The sequence below is a fragment of the Centruroides sculpturatus genome, unplaced genomic scaffold (genome assembly GCF_000671375.1).
Source record: "Centruroides sculpturatus isolate CEXI.00-Female unplaced genomic scaffold, Cexi_2.0 scaffold281, whole genome shotgun sequence".
Classification (NCBI taxonomy): domain Eukaryota; kingdom Metazoa; phylum Arthropoda; class Arachnida; order Scorpiones; family Buthidae; genus Centruroides; species Centruroides sculpturatus.
In genome coordinates this window covers 518,994-540,728 of record NW_019384696.1, presented here as the reverse complement: position 1 = coordinate 540,728, position 21,735 = coordinate 518,994, and the positions used below count along the sequence as shown (strand labels likewise).

The 21,735-nt window shown below is 27.3% G+C and overlaps 1 protein-coding gene across 1 annotated transcript in view; it reads left to right on the top strand.

The window, feature by feature from the left end:
- Window positions 1–225: 225 nt before the first annotated feature.
- The window catches only part of LOC111627451 (DNA-binding protein RFX2-like), a 138,219-nt gene continuing 116,709 nt past the window's right edge, over window positions 226–21,735 (top strand). The window contains exon 1 of the mRNA XM_023371020.1: window positions 226–752. Coding sequence (XP_023226788.1) covers window positions 612–752 — 141 coding nt within the window. The 5' untranslated portion in view covers window positions 226–611. The remainder of the gene's footprint in view (window positions 753–21,735) is intronic.

The window sequence follows — 21,735 nt, the reverse complement described above, 5'->3', positions numbered from 1 at the left end:
TTTTTGAATAAGGAGATGCATAAATATTATAATTATTATAGTATAAATGTTATAATTTTAAATGTCTTTTATATATTTATGCATAAAAAATCCATTTTATTATTTACCTAATAGGTAAATAATAAAATGGATTTTTTATGAGAAAATAATAGAGAAAATATATGAGAAAAATAATTTATTAGTAGCAATTTGAAGAATGAATCTTTTGGAATAATATAAAAACTAAAAAATGATTTTATAATTAATAAAATAAACAAAATATGAGAATACATTATTTGGATAACAAGAAAACATTTATTTGTATTAAATATATTTTAATTTAAATAATTTTAATTCATCTAATGAAAACATTTCGTTGTTTAGTGAAGTTAGTGTTTCTATGGAAACAGACCATAGAATGAAGCACGTATCATTTTGTTGCTCTTTTTTTCTATTAAACATTTCTTTATTTATTTTTATTTTATAACTGCAAGTACCTGATATTTAGGGGCTCACCCATTAGCTCTTTGACTTTCATTGTACTTTTGACCTAGCATTTACTGATAACAAGCATATCACACATCCTTACTTGGTTGCTATGTTCACCAGTGCAGAGTTTGGGCCTTGTTGCCATGGCAACTCAGAGCTTCATGCCAGACATGCAGGCCCTCAACCCAGGCAGGATACAACAGAACTCACCTGCTTCTCAACCACAGTCAACACAGGGTGCAACTAGTATAGTAGAATCTAGTCAACAATCTCAACAGAGTCCAGTAAGTTTTTAATTACTCTTATTAAGCAAATCTAATCAATATAAAAATAGTTTCATATTTTAATATACCTGTTGTCCTGTGTAGTTGTAGTAGTATTAATAGCTTAATCTATAACTTGCTAGTTTGTGTTTCTTTAAATTTTTTTAATGGATTATAATAGTAATAATTTAATAATAATATAAAAATTATTTTCAGATCAGTTTTATACCTTAAATTAGTTTGATTTTCTCTATAAATTAGGTCTATTGGAACTTTAAAACAAATAATATAAATCAATAATTTATTTTGCTGAAAATATGAATTTCTTATTTCTTTTTAAATTATAAAAATTTAGAAAGATTATTCACTTTTTAAAAATAGTTTTGAATAAGTTTAGTTTCACATAGTTTCTGTATATTTAATATGAACAGAATTGCAACAGAAATATAATTTGTTAACATGTTTGACTTTTTAAGATTATTATTTACTATTAATGAAAGTAATTAAATTGATTTTGTTTTTTCAAATTACAATTACAGATTGATCAAATTTGAAATGATTTTTATTAAGTCCATAAGTATTAGATTTTAAAATTGTCATGAAATAGAATAAAGTAAACTTGATTTAACGAATTTCACATTTAACAGACAAAAAATTTCTGTCATATATGAAAAATTTAGACCCTTTTTCCACAAATAGAGCTAGTTAAAAGATCGGAACAATGAGTTAACGAGTATAAATTACTCAATATACTGTACATTATTATTATATTAGTATTTTATTCATACTTTACATCATAATAACATTTTAACATATCTTGCACATTTTGTTATTAATACATGTTATTAAAATACATTCGATGTAACAAACTTTTTCAGCAATAGTGCATACCCCTTTCCTCCAATTAATCTGTTAAGGGTTTAGTGTATATACATATAAGAATTCTACAGCAATGTATTTTGAAAAATAAACTTTAAAAGTTTTCTATATTTTGTATATTTACTAAAATGTTAATTAGTATAAAAATATGTTAATTAGTAATTTGTTTTATAATTTCTAAAAAAAATAAATAATTCTGTTAGGAAAATTCATTTATAATGCTCTATATGAGTAAATTAATAATTTAACCTGTCTTAGTACATGAATACTAATTTTGTTTAAAATTTGTTTTTCTTTCTAAATTTTTATTAATAAAGATTATAAATTTTATTATATTTCACTAATTTTTATTGTTTATATAGCACTATATTAAATATTTTAGTTTTAAATCAAATTAATTCTTGAATGTCTTATTTCTAATATTATTTTGTTTGTAACTTTGATTGAGTGAGTTTGTAAAGAGTAATAATAGTTATAAATAATCATGATTTTAATTCTGCTTAGTGATTTCCAGTTGTATAAATGTTATGTAAATGAATTCTTTTAAGAACAGGATGTATAAATTTTGATTTTTCCCTATCATATCATTTATATACATGTTTCTTAGTGTTGTATTTTTTTTTTTATTTCAATGCTTGATAGTTTTAGATAAAATTAAGTATTTAAGTAAGTATTTAGTCATGTTGAATATGGCTATTGAGTTAGACTCATATTTTTTTTTTTTTTTTATTTTAATTCAGATTTTTCAAATTAATTTAGTAAACTGATAATTTTATTTCAATTAACAATTATAAAAAAACTATTAGTTGTGGGTTATAAACAAGTACTGATATACATTTTAGGATACAATTATAGAAATATTTTCTTTTTAAATATATTATTTAAAATTTCTTAATGTAAGTAAACATAGTTGTCTTATATTTATAAGATTAAAAAGTTAAAGAGGGAAATTTATATGCTGTTTTGTTTTTTTAATGTTAAAAGTTCAAATTTTTTAAACATTCTCTTAATAATTTGCCATTGTTGTGACTTTTTTACATTTTGTACATGTGCAATAATAATTAAATCAATATTTACTCTGATTTAATATTATATTAAGTAAGTGATAACTTAATAAGAAAATAAACTTATTTAATCTTATAAATACTATTTCCTGCTAAAAGATTATATTATACATTATATTATACAGTCTATACAATATAATCTATTTATATCTGTATGATTTTAGCAATTCTGATGCCATACTCGATAGAAATTAGTAATTGATTATATTTTTATTTTTTTGTTTTTAGATAACACATTTTAGAAATTTTTTTAATTTCCAAAGATAAGATAAAGTTAGATTGTAAATATAATAAAGTTGTTATAATGACAAATGGATAATTTAATATGGCAAAACAAAAAAAAAAAAAAGCTATTATGAAATTTCTTAATTTTTAAAGGAACTTATTATTATTGAAGCGAAAAGTAGATCATAAATTTCATTTTTGTAAGGATTTAATGTATATACTCATTAAGAATTTTTGCTTCATTGGCACTTTGGTGTTTTGATATAGGTGATTTATGATTTATGAACTTATTAGAAATCTGCTGAAATTTAATTTGTATGTATGCAGTTAAAACAAAGATTTTGTTTGCACCAAACAAAATCTTTGTTTAATCTTTGTTTAAACAAAATAATGTATATAATGCATATTGAAACAATCAATAAATATTTTTGTATTAAATTCAAAGTTTTTTCTCTGCAATTTATTTACCTGTTGTGCATATATGACTAATTAAAAAAAATTAATATCAACTAATTATTTGGTAAAAAGAACTAAGATTTTTGAAATTTCCCTTGTTTATTAGTTCTGATATGAAAATGAGTAGGAATAGCAAAACATCACCATTTAATTTTTTGCTAAATTTGTTCTGAAACAGTTGAATGGTTTAAACCAGCAGTTCCCAACTTTCTTTCGCTTGTCTACCCCTCGGCAGCCCATTTTCCTAAGTATTATTTTCCATTTCCACTAACTTTTATTTTGTGTGTTTGTGAAATAGTGGCACCTTTGCCAATTATACAGTGTTCTACATGTAATAAAATTTTTTTAAGATTTTTCAATCTTAAAAAAATTGCATTGGAGGAAAGACATAAATATAATAAAAATATAATAATTATTATTATTATTAAACTAAGCATAGAGTACCATGACATTACCAAAGGCCTCAACACAAAATCCAAATATTCTTATAGTACGTTCATCATTATTAATTTTTTCATTTATCCTTAAACCACAAGCATATGTCTCAGGGGTATGTGTACTTCTAGTTGGGAATGGCTATCTTAAACTGTTGTATATAATGTCATTGGCTGAAAAAACACTAACATCAGTAATGACAACAGATTATTTTTGATTCAGTTCAGTTAAGTTACGTGCGTTGAACTTAATTATATCCAGTTTAATGTAGTACTTAGTTATCATTTACGATGTTAACCATTAAAGTCACGCTGGATTGGCCATAGCTTGCATATTCTGGGATGGTATACATATAAATGTTATATGACAGTGCAGTTATTAAAATACAAAATATTAATAGTTTTGCCAAAGTTTTTTCAAAATTATTAATATTTAGTATTTAAGTTTCTGTTGTAATGATATCTATATTTATGATCTAATTTTAAAAGCTTTAAATTTTTTGAAGATACTAAGTATTCTATTCATCTTCAAAATTTTTTTCTTTCTAAAATTACTAGGTTTACAGTTTTTTAGATTTTTTTAGTTAATCAGGACACATTGGGACTAGCATATTTTGGTCCAATTAAGTAGCTGCTCAAATTATGTGACATTTACATTAAAGTGTTAAAAAATATAAAACAAAAAACACTACTATTTATTGAGTAACAAAATATTTAAATTCTGGAACAAATGATACAGTAAGAGCCCACTTAACGCTGATTTGATATAACACGGTCTGCTCAAAGCCTAAAAAAAGCTCAAAATTTACGCTGATTTAAATTATCGCGGCATTTCATTGATTCGTATAAAATAAGATTATTTGCAAACACAAACCAATCAGCAAAAGGTGGCAAAAAGGTGTACTTTCTTTAAATCTATGTTTGTTTGGTGCAATTTTGGAAAAAATATAACATCATGGATGCCATAGGAAATATCGACTTCGCTTGGAAACAATTAACTGATAAATGCACGAACGAAGTGTGGAAGAAGTTATGGCTGAATGTATCCAAGAATTCTCAATGAGAAGAGCCTATTGCTAATCAATACAGCAGGACTAAGTGATGTAGATGAGCAGGATATTGAAGAGTTATCGCAGGTTTCTGGTGAGAACCTTACCAACAATGACCTTCAAGAACTGGCGGAACATGGAATTTGTGTGGAACTGGAAAATAGAGATTCTGAAAATGAAGAACCCAAAAAATTTTTCTACAGGGGACCTATTCTGATATATAATAAAAAATTATACTTCAGAAGTTAATTTAGTATCAAAAACGTAAAATATTTGAGTAGCCCAAGACGTAGCCAAAGAATGCAGCGCCACAGCACTGGCGAAAATTTAAATTTGCAGACTGGAATTCTTTTGGATAATCGACGCGCTACTGTACTTTTAATTTAATATATGTATCAAACATTAATTGTGCTATTGGGCTAAATAATCACAAGTAATTTGGCAGGAGGTAACGCTTATTTATAATTATTAAATTTAATTTAATTTTAGAATGTTCTGGAAGAAAAGATTGGCCCAGAACAGGACTTGAACCCACATGCAGACTTGTCAGTTTTCTATGATAGGCCTGCAAAGCTTTTAAATTTTTTGTGATTCTCAGTTCCATTGACTGTACCAATCTTATATGGTGTTGGGAGAGAAATTCTACATGAATATTTTTAAACAATCTAAATGTGTGTGTGCTATACAATTGACAAGAAGCAACAAAATTTTTTGACTTCTGCTATTGTTCTATATCCCAACTTATTAGCCATTTCTTAAAACTTTTAAAAATCATCACTTTTTTTATTTTAATATAATACAGAACTGATAAACTTTTCATTCTCATATGTGTTTTTTTCAATAATCAAAATCATCAGTTTATTCCTTTCTAATATGTTTAAACAGAACATATACAACAGCACAATCTATTGCTTCTTTTAAATCCAACAGTATTGCATATTAGTAGCTCAGGTATGGTATGATAAAATAGGCCTGTGTAGCCGAACGATAAATAATTGACTCCCAAAGGATAATTCGGCTTTTATATAATTTATTAACAAAAATTCCAGACTCCAAATAGGCAAATACCGATACTTAAAACTAGGTTGTACAATATTAGGTCTGAACTCTCGTCCCGACACAGCACGTGGATCCCACGTTCAGCCGACAATAGAATCTTAGTCTAGTTTAAATCTAACTTAACTAATTACTTTAAACCTAGGGCCCAAAAATTTAGAGAAAGATGGAAAAACGAAAAATCATAAATAATGGAGAATAAAGGGGTGACTGGTCAAAAGAGAAAAAACCTCAGATCCTCCACGTGACGACTTCCTTCCTTCCTAGCTTGTCCTAACGTGTCCTCGCTCCACACGGTCTCGTCCTGAACTGATTCTCTTCCTGTTCGGACCTCCTTTTTTGTCCACTTTGTCCGTCACCCCCTTCGACCAATCAAGCGTCAGCCCCTATTGTCTAACACAGATCGGACACATGGTTTAACCAACCACATCGTAGTTAAGTAAACAAAGGCCGGAAGTGGGGTTTTTCCATAAGACGTGGTCACAAGTAATGAAGAGAAAGGAAAGACAGAAGAAACATGGCTTAACAAAGCCACACCTGTTTCATTGGTATTGTAGGTCCCATCTGCACAAAATTTATGATACAAATTGCACATTTTGTGGATATCCATTCGTTAGTGCTAACACCATTATCATAGTACTTCTTGTTATGTGGCTTTCTTGAATTTATTGTCATGCCTAAACTTCTATTGAGATAATCTCTCATTTGTTCCTTTGAAATCAGCTTTATAGTTAACTCCTCTTAGTTAGAACACTAGTATGCACATTCAGTTATGACATTCACATTAATACTCATTCAATTATGACATAGTACTATTGATTGAGAGCTTCTTTAATGCTTATATAGCTTCTTGATAACAAGCACTGAGTTCAGTGTTAACACAATTTTCTTATCTCACAAGTACTTTTGTCGTCCTCAGGCGTAAAAGAACAAATTTGAAGAAATAGAACGTGCAGGGTGTTCCAAGTAGAAAATGGAAAATTTTTTTTGGCAATTTTTAAATTATAATGTTTGGTAATTCCGTTGGTATTTATCTATTTCAATGCTTATATTCTTTCTTGTAACCAGATCAGGTTACGAGAAAGGTCCGTTCCAAGGCGTCTATTTGACACCTGTTTGTCGAGTATGATTGGAGATTGTTGATAATCTATAAGCCTTGCACTCATAATTTAGCCCGTTGTTTCTGCTATCTGTCATTTTGGAACTTTAATAATTGTATGTGATGTTTTTATACTTATACTTAATCGAGTACCCAACATTGACATCAGAGTCTGGTATGGCATTGCTGATATCAGCGAGAAAGTGCGCAAGTGGCACCTATGCCTCTATGGCTATGTGCTCTGTGCTGATGCTGACTCCATCATCCACATGGGCCTAAATTTGGAGGTACCTGGGTCCTGCACGAGGGTTGCCCAAGCCAGCATTGGCTGGACATGCTATACCATGACCTGCAAGCTGTGGTCCTACACCCAGACCAGGCCCATGATAGGGCCAAATGGAGATTCAAAATAAAATCCAGGTGTGCCAACCCCGCTGGAGATTCAAAATAAAATCCAGGTGTGCCAACCCCGCTGTTAAGCAGGGTTGGCACACCTGGATTTTATTTTGAATCTCCATTTGGCCCTATCATGGGCCTGGTCTGGGTGTAGGACCACAGCTTGCAGGTCATGGTATAGCATGTCCAGCCAATGCTGGCTTGGGCAACCCTCGTGCAGGACCCAGGTACCTCCAAATTTAGGCCCATGTGGATGATGGAGTCAGCATCAGCACAGAGCACATAGCCATAGAGGCATAGGTGCCACTTGCGCACTTTCTCGCTGATATCAGCAATGCCATACCAGGCTCTGATGTCAATGTTGGGTACTCGATTAAGTATAAGTATAAAAACATCACATACAATTGTGACCATAGGGCCGGCACCTCTTCGGCGCCCTGTCAGGATGACACCACCGAGTCTCTAAGGGACTCTGAAAATGTGTGCCAACCCCGCTGTTAAGCGGGACTAAGGCCAAAGAAGAAGATGATGTGATGTTTTTATACTCGTCAAATTTTTCCCCTTTTCCAAAAATTTAACCTAGATCAACTGTTTATGAGCATGTTTTCCTGTATTTTCATCAAAGAAAACCCATTTTACAAATAAAATTACAAAAATACTGGCTGCTAGAATGGATAAATTGTACTTGTATTAATTTCTATGGAAAAAATTGCTTTGGTTAACGAACGAAGTTGTGGAATGGATTAAGTTTGTTAACCGAGGTTCTAGTGTATTTCTAAAATTATTTTAGCTTATCTATGTGAATATCTTTAAAAAATATTTTTACACATCTTATTAAATATATAATACCTACTAAAGACAGGATTTTGTGAATATTTTTATTAAAGGTATTTAATATCCTTAATAAAAGTGTTCACATAAACATGAAAATTTTTTGTTTTATTAAAAATCAATAAAAATCTGTAAATAAGGAACACACAAAAAAAGTTAAATCAGAATAATTTATTTAGTTTTTTTCTTAAAAAAGAAATTGACCAAGATAAAAAAACAATTCTGAAACAAGACCAATTTCAAAGCAGGACATCAAAGCTATTATCAGTAACCTTGTTCAAGACAGAATAAAGATATGAGAGGGTTTGTCTGTCAGTTTTTCTTGACCGCTTGGCAAAAAAAAAATTCTGGGAAAAATACTGCAATGACTTACTGCATATTAGTTAGCAATCACTGTCTTGATTAAACAGCATGGTGTCCCAAATAACTGAATTTTAATTATTTTGTTTTATTTTATTTTTTTGGATTTTGATTTGCCTCAAAATAAATGGCTGCCCTGATTAACTGATGGTTCTATTAACTGGAATCTAAGGTGATTCTCTTATCCAAATTCTCTTGAAATAATTAATTAAAATTTGGTTGTACATTAGTTTCTTTAGAACACTTATGAATTGAGTGATTCATTTCTTAATTCGTCATCATATAATTTTGAAAGAGCAAAACTAATTTTCTTATATAAAGAAAGATAAGAAAATAAAGAATTCTAATTCAGTACATTTGATGTTAGAGATAAGAATGTATTTATTCAAATATCTTCCTTCCATTCTACATCTTTTTTTTTCATAAGAATGTGTAGTTATTATGCTCACAAATATTTATATTAAAATGAATCTTTTCTCAATCAGATTTATTATTAATTCTTCAGAAGTTGCATTACACAGTTTGGATACCATGAAATGATTACCAAATATAACCAACAAATGGTTATATTTGGTAATTGTTTTAGGAAAGAAATTGGTGTTTACTTATATTTTCTGAGTATTTTTCTGTACACTTTTTTTTAAATCATTTTCAAATCTTAATTTTTTGATTATAATTTGTTAAAGAAAATTTTTGATTAAACAGCCATATATGCAGCATGTTTTATAGCTGGAATGGTTATATGCCATGATAGATGTCATATAACATTTCTCCTAAAGAAAAAAAAAATTGTTTTAATAATTTCAATATATTACTTAAATTTTTAAATTACTTAATTTAAAAATTTAAGTAATATATTGAAATTATTAGAACAAATTTTTTTTTCTGTAGGAGAAATGTTATATGACATCTATCATGGCATATAACCGATAGCCTGGCAAACTCTTACTTATGATACGTGAGAAGCCAAAAGCAATATTTCTATCTACAGAGCATGTGCAAATTAAGATGATGATTGCACGGGTTTCCTTAGAATACTGCGTTTCAGAATTCGTTTGAAAAAGATCAGTTCGGATAACATTGATTCTGCCTGTTTTCTTTTATTCACCTGAAGAAGAACTAAGTTCGAAAACATTAGTGAAGTTATATTGAACTAAGCACTGTTTTGGTTTGGAGTTAGAAGTAAGTCGTATATTTTACAGTGTGTCTAGATGTGTTTATTTACCTGTTTTAAATTCTTGACAGGAAAATTTTAATAACTTTAAGCAAGGCTTCATTGAACCAACTGTACACTTTATAACATTTGAAGTATAAGTGGTGTTTCACTTTTGGACATTGAAGTTTCAGACAACTTGCCCTTTTTATTAATACATAATGCTTTGATATCCTTAAATCACTTTTCATATTCTAAATTTGCACTTTCATGCATTTTCAGTCAAAAAACAAACATTTCAGATCTATCCAGGTACTAGGACTTTCTGCCATTTTTGGTTTTGGTAACATCAAAATCATTTGTGAAAACTAATTTTTATTGTTTGCTTTCTGTTTAATTAATGATTTTAATACAATAAAACCTCAATTTAACAGACTAGATTTAATGGATAAAATTTCCAGTCTGTATGGACATGTGAAAATTAACATCCTGTTAATTTTATAATGCTTTCTATATGTAATTAAATTAACAGGTTATTGGACTGCAATTTGAAAAAATTGTAGACCTATAAATTCCCATTGTTATCTGTTTGTCTTTCATTAATGGAGTTAGATAGATGAAAGCCAAGACCAGATATGGAAAGATTAGAGGCAGGAGGCTCTGATTAACTATATATGAACTTCCAATGCAAACTGAAAGTCATGTTATTTCAATTCAAAAATTTTTTGCTGAAAGAAGTCAGATAGATGACTGGCATGACTGTATTGCTAAGAGGAAAAGTATTATATACAGGGGCAAGACACTACTAATTTGAGGTGAAGAGCATATATTTTAAATTAAATAAATTTAAAAAATATGACTAAAAACTGATTAAAAATTTTAAAGATTTAAAAATATTATTATTATTATTTCAAATCCAAGAGTCACCACTCTTAACTTCATGTCTTCCTGGAAGTGTCTCGATATATCATCATCTGAAGACAAATAAATAGGAATTTTTTTAAAGAACATTATTTATTTGTATTTGTTTAGTTAAATGCAATTAAAGTATATTTTCCAAAACATGTTTGCATATATATTTCAATTTTTTATCATATACTTGTTTATTAGTCTCAGAATTATAGTGAATATATAAGCAATAATACATATATAAAACTTTTTTGTAAAATTAAACTTCTCATACATACTTAATTTTTAATTATACAAACATATCTGTATAAGTAAAAACAGGTAAACTAACTTATTTGTCAATTTTTTAACATGTGCATTTCGGAAACATGTTTTATTGTGCAACGGACTTTTAGCTTTAACAGATTGCCTGAATTAGTTCATTAATTGAGGTTTTACTGTATTTTAAAGTAATGTTTTATGCATTGTAACATACTCACTATAGAAATATAAAACCTCATAAGAATTTTTATAATTTTCCTTTTTTAGCTTTCTGTGAATGGAACTCCCTTTATAATATGCACCTCTGTTGTTTAACTTTTGGATATTCAACTTTCATATGCATTTTTAGGAATGTGTTTTGTTTAAAAGTGTGGAACTGACTGTATATTATCATCAAAGTGAAAATATCCATTAAAATATTTTAACTTACATTTTCATTTTATTTGTAGAAATAAATTATCATGACAAATGTAATAACATAACATAAATAGCTGATTTTTTCCAATATTATGGTCAAACATAATTAGTAATATGGTAGGGTACAAATTGACTGTTTAAAAATTAAATTAATTTTTATACTGACTAGTGTTTTAGAAATATATTTATATGTGTGTAAACAAGTCTGAATTTTATGATAATCAAATCATTAAATGCTGGATTAACTTTGGACTCTTAATTAAGTACTAGATGGCAGCCTAACTGTGCTTACTTTTAGACTAAACTTCTTTGTATTGTTAATATTGATATATTGCCAAGTTTATAGCCTGAAATTATTCCAGTATTTAATATATAATATCAGAAATAATATTTAAGCTTAATTATAAATTCTTATGATTGCACAACAATAAAATTTACCCAAACTTTTATACATTTTTGTATTTTGTATATGTTGTAATAACAGATTTTTCCAAATTTTCTGCAGTCATAACTGATAGATATAACATTGAAAGAAGAAAACAAATTTTAAAATTTAATAAGTATTCTTGATCCTGTTTCTTAGGTATGTTTATAGCTTTTATATAATTGATATGTATTTACATGGCAAGTTCAGAAACTAAGATATGATTGCACATCCAAATTGCAATAACAGTAGTCATTGACTATCATCTGCCTATTGTTGTCATGATGATGTTGCAGATGACAGCTGACACATTTTAAGTTTTTGGTTTTGAAGTTTATAATTGGTATGTTGAAATGTCATCTAAAGTTGAACTTTCTGCTTGTTGTGAGATACACTCAGTAATCAAATTTTTGAATATCAAAAAATATTCCAGTCACTAAAATTGATCAGAAATTAGTCCTGCCAAGAGCAAAGTTAGCCACATTACTGCTTTGGATTCATTATGACTTCAGGTGATGTGTAAATACTATGTATTGTGTAGATATTGTCAATGGTTATGTTTGTTTAATAAATATTTCTCAGCAACAGAAGGTGGTTTGATAGTTCATTAGATATTGTCAACATTAAAATTTTTTTTTATTTAATTTTTCTGAGGTAATTTTAGCATTTATTATTACTATTATTATGTTGTAAATGTCTTACTTAGTTGATATCAGTGCCAAGTGCTATGTTGAACTAATGTCAAGCCATAGCTTCCCAAATATGTGTAACATTAAGCTTTCTTGTTATTAGTATGTGTTTACATCTAGAAACTTCCTAACAATGTTGTGTCATAACTTTCTGTAGTGTAATGTTTGTGTTATTGTTAAGGTTTAACATTTCTAGACTTTTTTTTAGTATATATGATTTGACATCAGTAAAAGAGAGGACAATAGGCACAATAAATACCCTATCTATCCTTCATAGTTTCCTTATTCCTTGGGCAAGAAGAATGTACTTGTTAATTTTTTTGATGTGCATATATCATGTTATGAGTGTTTGGAATGGAGATGTCTATTATATAAGCAATCTTATTGCATTTGTCAATGAAACTGATGTCAGGTCTATTGTGATGCATTGTTTTATCTATGATTATGGCTCTATCATAGTATAATTTCTGTGTTATTTCCTAATACTGCCTCTGGAGTATATCTGTAGTATGGTGCCAGGGTGTCTACTAATCCGTTTGTGTGAATGTTCTTAGTGTATTATATTTGCTATTTGATTATGCCTATGTAAATAGTCTGTTTGTGCTAAGAGATTATTATTATAATTACATATTCATTAATATTATTTGATAAATAAAAATAATCAAATAAAATGATAAAAAATTTTAGTTATTTTGCACCATTTTATATTTTTGGTTTAGTCAGTTCTGGTTCTGTTTCAGATATTTTGTTTTTTTCCATTTTGCTTATTTTTGCATTATATCTACACTGAATTGCTAATAAAAATAAAACAGATAGGGTAAAACACAATGTTTGAGACAATACCTTCTAAACTAAATACAGGCTAATGAAGACTTTTCTGCTGCAACTTCTGAGATGTGATAATTCCTAGAAAATTAAGGTGTTTGAACCAGTTACATATTGAGATTAAAGAAACAGAATAGAACAAAGTATAAATCATAGTTATATAACATTTTTATTTTTATTTTAGCAAGTTTCTGTGTAACTGCTATGGGTTATACACAGTAAATTATAATGTATTAGTGATATATATAAAAGTGGAATTGAGAATATTCTTCAAACATATTAAGTGTAAATAAATTATGATGGAGTTCATAAATTCCTGCATACTAAAAACAAATGTGAGATGTGCTTTTTATGTTTAAATAACGAAAGTAATAAAATATTTATTATCTAACTATGACTTAGACAATAGATGTTATATTACTTTTAAAATTCATATTAAATTGTTTTTAATTTTAATATGAAATATCAATTATCAAATTAGAATTGATTCATGAAAAACAGGATTTTAATGAACTTAATTATGAAAAAGCAAATTCAAATTTAATAGTTTATTTCCATAAATAATTTTTAAGCATCTCTTAATATATTATTAACTTTGACTAAATCTTTTATTTTTAAAGAAAACAATTTTGAGCATTCTATATAATTTATTTTTAATTCTACACTTAAGAATTTTTATTTCTTTATTCAAAATGATAATTTATTGTATCTGATAAAGAATGCTTGATCATAAACATTTTTGTTGGTTGTGAAACCATGTTGTACTAAATTTTTTTAAGAGTGTTAAATACAAGATCGTGTTATTAAATAATCACATGGCTTCTTTTCCCTCTTTATTTAATTGATACGGTATTTCTACACGTTTCGGGATTTTGGCCCCTCGTCAGTCAACTAAAACAAGAAATAATGTATACAGCATTTAAATATATTTTACAAGCAAATTTCACAAACAATATAAAATACATGTATGTAACTTACACATACCATTAACCACGATATGGCACTTGTATGCTATAAGTTTGCATATCACAAACCTGAAGAAAGAAGTGGTTACACGGACATTATAAAATTCTGGTACATCTAGTTAAAATGGTAAAGTGATATGTGTATTTTTTATATATCGCTTTACCATTTTAACTAGATGTACCAGAATTTTATAATGTTCATGTAACCACCTCTTTCTTCGGGTTTGTGATATGCAAACTTATAGCATACAAGTGCCATATCGTGGTTAATGGTATGTGTAAGTTACATACATGTATTTTATATTGTTTGTGAAATTTGCTTGTAAAATATAATATTTAAATGCTGTATACATTATTTCTTGTTTTAGTTGACTGACGAGGGGCCAAAATCCTGAAACGTGTAGAAATACCGTATCAATTAAATAAAGATGGAAAAGAAGCCATGTGATTATTTAATAACACGATCTTGTGTTTAACACTCTTAAAAAAATAAACACTTTTTCTTATATATAAAATTTTTTTTATAATTTATGAGTTGATTTTTTTCATTTTATTTACTTTTTAATTGTAAAATGAAAAACAATTATTAAAATAATGTAAATAAAACAATAATTAGAATTTTTTCTTCTATTCCTAATTTCTGAGATTCAAATCATTTCTAAAATAAATTTGGTTACAGTGTCTGTAAAACATGTTTTACCACATCAAGTGTCCTATTATGATGAAGATATCTGTCAGTATAATTTGAAATGGAAATAATGGTGAGTCAAAACAATAATATTTGTTCTTCTCTTTTGAGTGAGTCAAAAAATAAGATAATCATTATATAAAAGATTTTATTTAACAAATAACAATTTCTACTAAAAATGTAACAATCTATTGTTAATAAAGAAAATATGCAAAATCCTATATTTTACACCAAGATGATAGTTATTTTCAATCAAAAGTTCAAACTTTTAAATTTCAAATTAATATGTTTATTAGTGAAAATCAAATACAATAATTTTTTATGAAAAATAAAGAGAAACGATTATACATTAGTTATAAGGATTATATTTTAATATAATCCTTACAAAGAGAAAAATACAGATACAAAATACTCAACATCTAGATATTCAACAGTTTGGAAGTTTAGAAATGTTAAAATGAGTGTTGCAATGACATTTTAAGTACAAGAGCTATTTTTATTTATTATTTTAAATATATATTATCTAAAATTTTTTAATAAAAAAAACATTTTTGATAGCATATATTTCAAGATTATTTACTCAAATGTAAATTTAAATATATAGTTTTTGAATTTTTAAATATTTTTTGTAAGGTAATAAATATTGATAAATTGATATTTCAGACCAATTAGTTTTTAAATATATAAAAGCATATACAATGTAAAAACTAATTTTAACTTTTTATAAATAGACATTTTTTAAAATTTTCATGTCACTTTGCTTAATGAAGTACAAACAAGTTATACAATTATTTTCTATTAATTAATAGATATAATGTCATTACATTTCCCACAGGGAATCTGTTATTGAAACCAATTTGCATAAAAATTTATTCAGTTGAGTACTATGATTTTTAAAAGATTTTGATAAAGTTTCATAGTGATATGTACAGTACATGTGCAATTATTTTAAGAAAATTATAAATCTGTTTATACATTTTATATCTCCAGAATTACTTTTGCCAAATTGAACTATCAACAACTCAAATACTTATGGTCACAATAAAATCTAACTGAATTTTTAAATGTAATAATATATGAAGCCAAACCTAAATTAACTTATATTATGAATTGAATAACAAAAAAGACTTATTATCAGGTTGCATTTTGTATATTTAATTTGCCAAAATTTAGCCTGATAAGAAATCCAACTTATTATTTGATTTAAATTTTTAAATATTTTTTCCATGTTTTTATCAGAAAAGTTTTTAATTTTTTTGAAAAAATTGATAATTATGCCATCTAGCAGTCCAAGATTTTAACTAAGATGAAATTCAGAATGATCATAATTGATTTACTCCAAAAACAATTGAAAATTTAGAGATCTTTCTAATTATATTGAAGCATCAAAAATCCAGACTAATTTAGGCTAGATATCATCTGGATTCTCACATATACAAGTAAATTAAATTAGCATTTTAAGCACTATAAATTCCAAATATATTGTAATTCAAGTTTTTTCATTATAAGTTTAAGCCAGTATTTCACAAGGAATGTAGGAATATTTACAAAGATTCAAAATATAATTTACAGAATCTTTATATTAAAACAAAAAATACACTAATTGTAATTTCAAAATTACAAAATCTGAATTAATGTCAAAATATCAACAACAAAATTATTTATGCTTCTAACACAATAAAGTGCTATAAATTAAGACACTTATCGGGTTTTCTCATCTTTATTTAGTTGAACTAAATAAAGATGAGAAAACCCGCCAAGTGTCTTAATTTATAGCACTTTATTGTGTTAGAAGCATAAATATTTTCTGATGTTTGTTGATATACAACTTCTGTTTTAACAAGCGTTGTCCATTAACAATTTTATATCATAATTTTAGATACAAACTTTATAAATGCAATTATCATTAGACTAAAAAAGTGTTTAAAGAAATTTACATCTTTATAAAAATATAAATATATAAAAATAAAGTAGTTATACCTGCTAACTTCAGGTCTGTAGCGATTGTCAGAACTAGCAGAATGCTTCAATTGTATTTGAGGATTTTTAATTTTCACTAAATTAATTTGATAAAAAGGGATGTGTTAATTTATCTTTCTATATAACTTCTTCATGCACACCAGGGTGTGTACTGTATAATAAATAAATAAAATGTATTTACTGGTGCCTCTAACTGATGTGTAAAAATACACACTGGTTAGAGGCACGTTTGTTTTTACAAAGTTGTTTATTTTTGTATTTCTATAAACCAATTAGAGACACGAGTAAGTACATTTTATTTATTTATTATCTTTCTAGTTTAAAATTTAAAAAAATTAACAATTTTTAGTATTTATTCTAACTGATTGNGATAGTTCAACTAAATAAAGATGAGAAAACCCGCCAAGTGTCTTAATTTATAGCACTTTATTGTGTTAGAAGCATAAACAAATTGTAAAGCACGGTTTCATATCATCAAAACAAAATTTTTATTGAAAGGTTTAATATTCATTTTTTGACGCCAAATTCAGATATTCAATGCTTTATTTGACTGAAAAATTCTATGTTATGTAACTGATATGTACTGAGATTATGTGCTGCTGTTATACACATGTTGATGGACTCAATTGCTATTGTTTGCTGCTGCCATGTTACCTTTGTTACTGTATATATTATAGTAACATCATGAGTTACTGCCAAGAGATTTAACACTAGGCCAGTTTCTTGATTCAGTTTTAGAAAAAAATACTAATACAGGAAATCCTTGTTAATTCGAACTCAGATAGTTCAAAACTCTGTTAGTTCATAACTGTACTATTTGTCTTGGCCAAGGATATTGAGATTTACATGTTAAGGAATTTGATTAGTTCAAAATATGGCTACTTCGAAATTTGAAGTGAAAATTCTGTCCAAACTGTGATATGTGTATGTAAATAAGTATTATAATCTATACTACTATATAAAGAGACAATGTATTTTTCATTTGTGACCACTAACTGTGAAAACTACTGACCCAATCGTTACCAAACTTTAACTGTAGCATCTTATTATCCCTGGAATGCTTACCATTAATCAAACCTACAGATTTTTTATTAATTAAATAAAACTGCAATGGATTTTTGTCTGTCTATTTCTCTCTCTTTCTTCACTAGATGGCGACACACGCTGTCTATAAGAAAAGTCTATTATTGAAGTTTACTATTATATTTGAAGAACTGACATTAAATTATAATTAGTTAATTAGCAAAATCTTTGAGGAATTAAAAAAGTGACATCATGCTAGATGGCAGTATGTGTACTTATGGCGGGTTTTTGAATCGTTTCTGCAGATAATTGTACAAAATATTCGAAATAGTTATTGGTAAATATTTTTGAGATTGATTGATAAATAATGCTGAGAGCTGCAAGAGCACGAATAGGAAGAAACAGTTCATAATTGTAAACGACGTGAATCTACACTTCTACAGCAAAGACTGGAAGGGCAACGAATTCGTTTGGCTCAGAATCGAATGCGTGTAGCAAGGAATTTTTTAGGTTTCACATCAATATAACTTATTCAGAAGTTTTATGATTTTATTTTTTTATATTTTGCAATACTCTACTGCAATACTACACATTGATCACTCAAAAATAATTAATGAACAATTAGTTCAAATTTTCTAAGTTCTATATGTATATAAGAGCGGGCAGGCCGCGATGGGGATGCTAGTTACCTATAAACCAGCAGTTAATTTTCTTTTAACAAACATTTTCATTTGTCATATGTGTATGTTAACTCATTCATTTAGATCAAAGTGCCTTCATACTATAAAAGAACAATAGACCAAGAACAACTCTAATCTGGTTTACATGGTTTTGCTTTTACACACAAAAATAATGCCCGAAAATGTGTTACTACACATTTTTGGTGTCATCTTATCAATGGACTACCCTTTTTTCTCTTATCTCAAAAATATAATTGGGTTTCAGGATTGCAAGCTTGGGCTATGAGTAGCAGATTGAGATATTTGTAAGGCTCTAGACTACTGCATTTGAACTTTGACTTACTACTTTTTGGGCCACTTTAGAAATAATTTGGGCTATATTTTGAGGAATTCTGCTTTACTTTTTATAAAACTTTTTATGTCTGGCAACCTGTGATAATCTCACTGGACACATGCTGTTTATCTGCAGTTTATTTATATAATTATTAATTAACAAAAATATCATTCTATACATGTAGCCATATTCTGTTTGCTTAATAAATTACATCAGTTACCTGACATTTAACGTATTGTACAGATATATGTAAATCTTGAATAATTCGAAACTCAATAATTTCAAGTTGTGATTATTTTGTCCCTTGAATTTTGAACTAACAATGATTTCCTGTAGTAGTAATTGATCATTAAGGAAGGTAAAGATGAATGATTTTGTTTCATATATATGCATCAAAAAAGTTTTTCACCATTCATAGTCTGCCTTTTAGAGAATCAGATGGACATCAATTATTATATGGTCAGTCAGAGGACATTGAACTCTTTAACTTTCTCCTATCCGACAGATGGGAAAATCAGTTTCTTAGGCAGATTTGCTGTGGGAAATATGTATAGCTCTTTTGTGATTTTTATGATTTAATTTGTTAATTTTAATTGTTAGAACACCATGTCAGAATATTACTGTATACATTAAAAATTAAATATAGGACACTTCCATGTTGTGGAGTTATTAACAGCAATTTGTTAAATTTCAGATATATTATCCATTAAAACAAGAAATAACTACTGTTATCGGCATTAAACAGTTTTTTAGTGTCGTCTCCTAAGAATTTGGATATCATCTTTTAAAAGCTTGGGCATTTAATATTCGTGTTGCCATGATATTACTTATTTGCTGTAATTTTAAATTTACTAACAGCATGTAAATGTTTATATTATCATTGTATTATCTCTATGTGTATGCTATTCTTGTACCTATGTTAGTTTAAATTTAACTTAGAAAAGTTGAATTCCATTTTTGAATATTTAATGTTCCATTTTTTAAAATTAATCATAATGTTCCAAAGTTATGTTCTTTTCTTGAAAATGACATTGATAAAATGTTGAAATAATAATAAAAACTGTTTAATGCCAATAGACAGTACTTATGTTTTTGTTTTAATTGATAATCTTTGTAACTCTGTTATAATAAGTTGGAATGTTTTATTTTTTTAATTTAAATACATATGGTTGTTTATTACTATACTTTGAGGATAGTTCAAAACAATTCATATCATTGAATTGGCTAATGTAAGTTTAAATCATAAGCCTACAGAAGTTTAAAGTATCTTTTGAAGTTCTGTAAAATAAATTATTCTGAATAATAAAGTGATGAATATATGAACCATTTTTTAAAAATGAACTATGTTTATAAAATAAGACTTCACACATTAATTAAGAGGTTTTGTGAATAAAAGGTTAACTTTTTAACATTATAATTTTTTAAAAATATTATTTTAAAAGATTTTTAAAAAATTTACATTGATATGCATTTTGGACTATTTCAACATATAGTCTCACCTCAATTTTGATCTTAATTGAGGTGAAGTGTTAGCAAAGCCTCTTCTATGTGCCTTACAGAATTCTGTTTATTCTCAAAATTTGATCAATCGATTTTGATTAAACTTTGCCATTTTTAATTAATTGTGATAAGGAATTCAAAATGTAAAAAAAAATGGAGATTTATGATTTTGTTTTCGAGATACAAGGTCATAGTATGAGCACATTTAACAAATGACATTGTGTGAGTTTGTTATGTGACATCCCAAGGTTGCTAGTGTGTCTTCTTTGTGGCTTATAGAATTGAGTTCATTCTCAAAATTTGATTGGCTGATATTGATAAAATTTGCCATTGCCATTATTGCCGTTGCCATCAAAGTGACAATATCTATTCTCTCTGACACGATTTAGTGCACCTAACAGAAAATGGCAGGAAAAATGAACAAAACACAAGAACAAAGCAATTAACACCGATTGCTTTGTTGTTGGATCACCTCTTTTATGGCAGCCAATGTCAAGGATTGTCTCTCAATGGAGGCAAGTGAAAGATTCTGTTTGTTCCTGACAAATACAAAGATTGTCTTTTTCTTTCTAGCTCTGCCTCAATTTTATTGCAATACAATAAATTCACACAATGTCCTAGTTTATTTCTATCTTCCAATAAAATATAATTTAAACACAGGTTTTCTTTATAAAAAGTAAAGGATGATAATCATTTGTGTTTTTTAAAAAGAGAACTGTTTAAAAAGTATTTTATTGGAAGATAAAAAAGAAATTAAGATCAAAAGTCAGGCGGGACTATAGTTGAAATAGTTCAAAATGCATCACTGTGTATATTTCTCATAAATATTTTTAAAATAACATTTAGAATAATTATAATGTTAAAAAAGTAATGATTAATCTATCAGCCATCAAAATCTCTTAACATTAGTCCATTAAAATTAAAAGTTTTTAAAGAATTATTAAGATATGAGTAAAATAACTCACTCAAACTGGATGAGGAACAGAATACAACACCACACAAACTTAGTCTATCAGGTCTAGTACAACATTTTTAATCTTTATTTAATCTTTATTAATAAAAACAAACATTTTTGATCTTTATTTAAGATCTGCATTAGGTATAATACAAATTCTAAAATGGAATAGTCCAAAGAACAAAGATATAATTCAAATTCAAAATAAACCAATTGGATGTGCATACAGTTAGTTGACATAATTAATAAATTTGAATTAAGTGTTGAAAGATGTGAATAACTATTTTTTTTACAAACATGTTTAAAAATGTGTGTGATATTATTCTGAATTCTGATATATCTGGTAACAGAT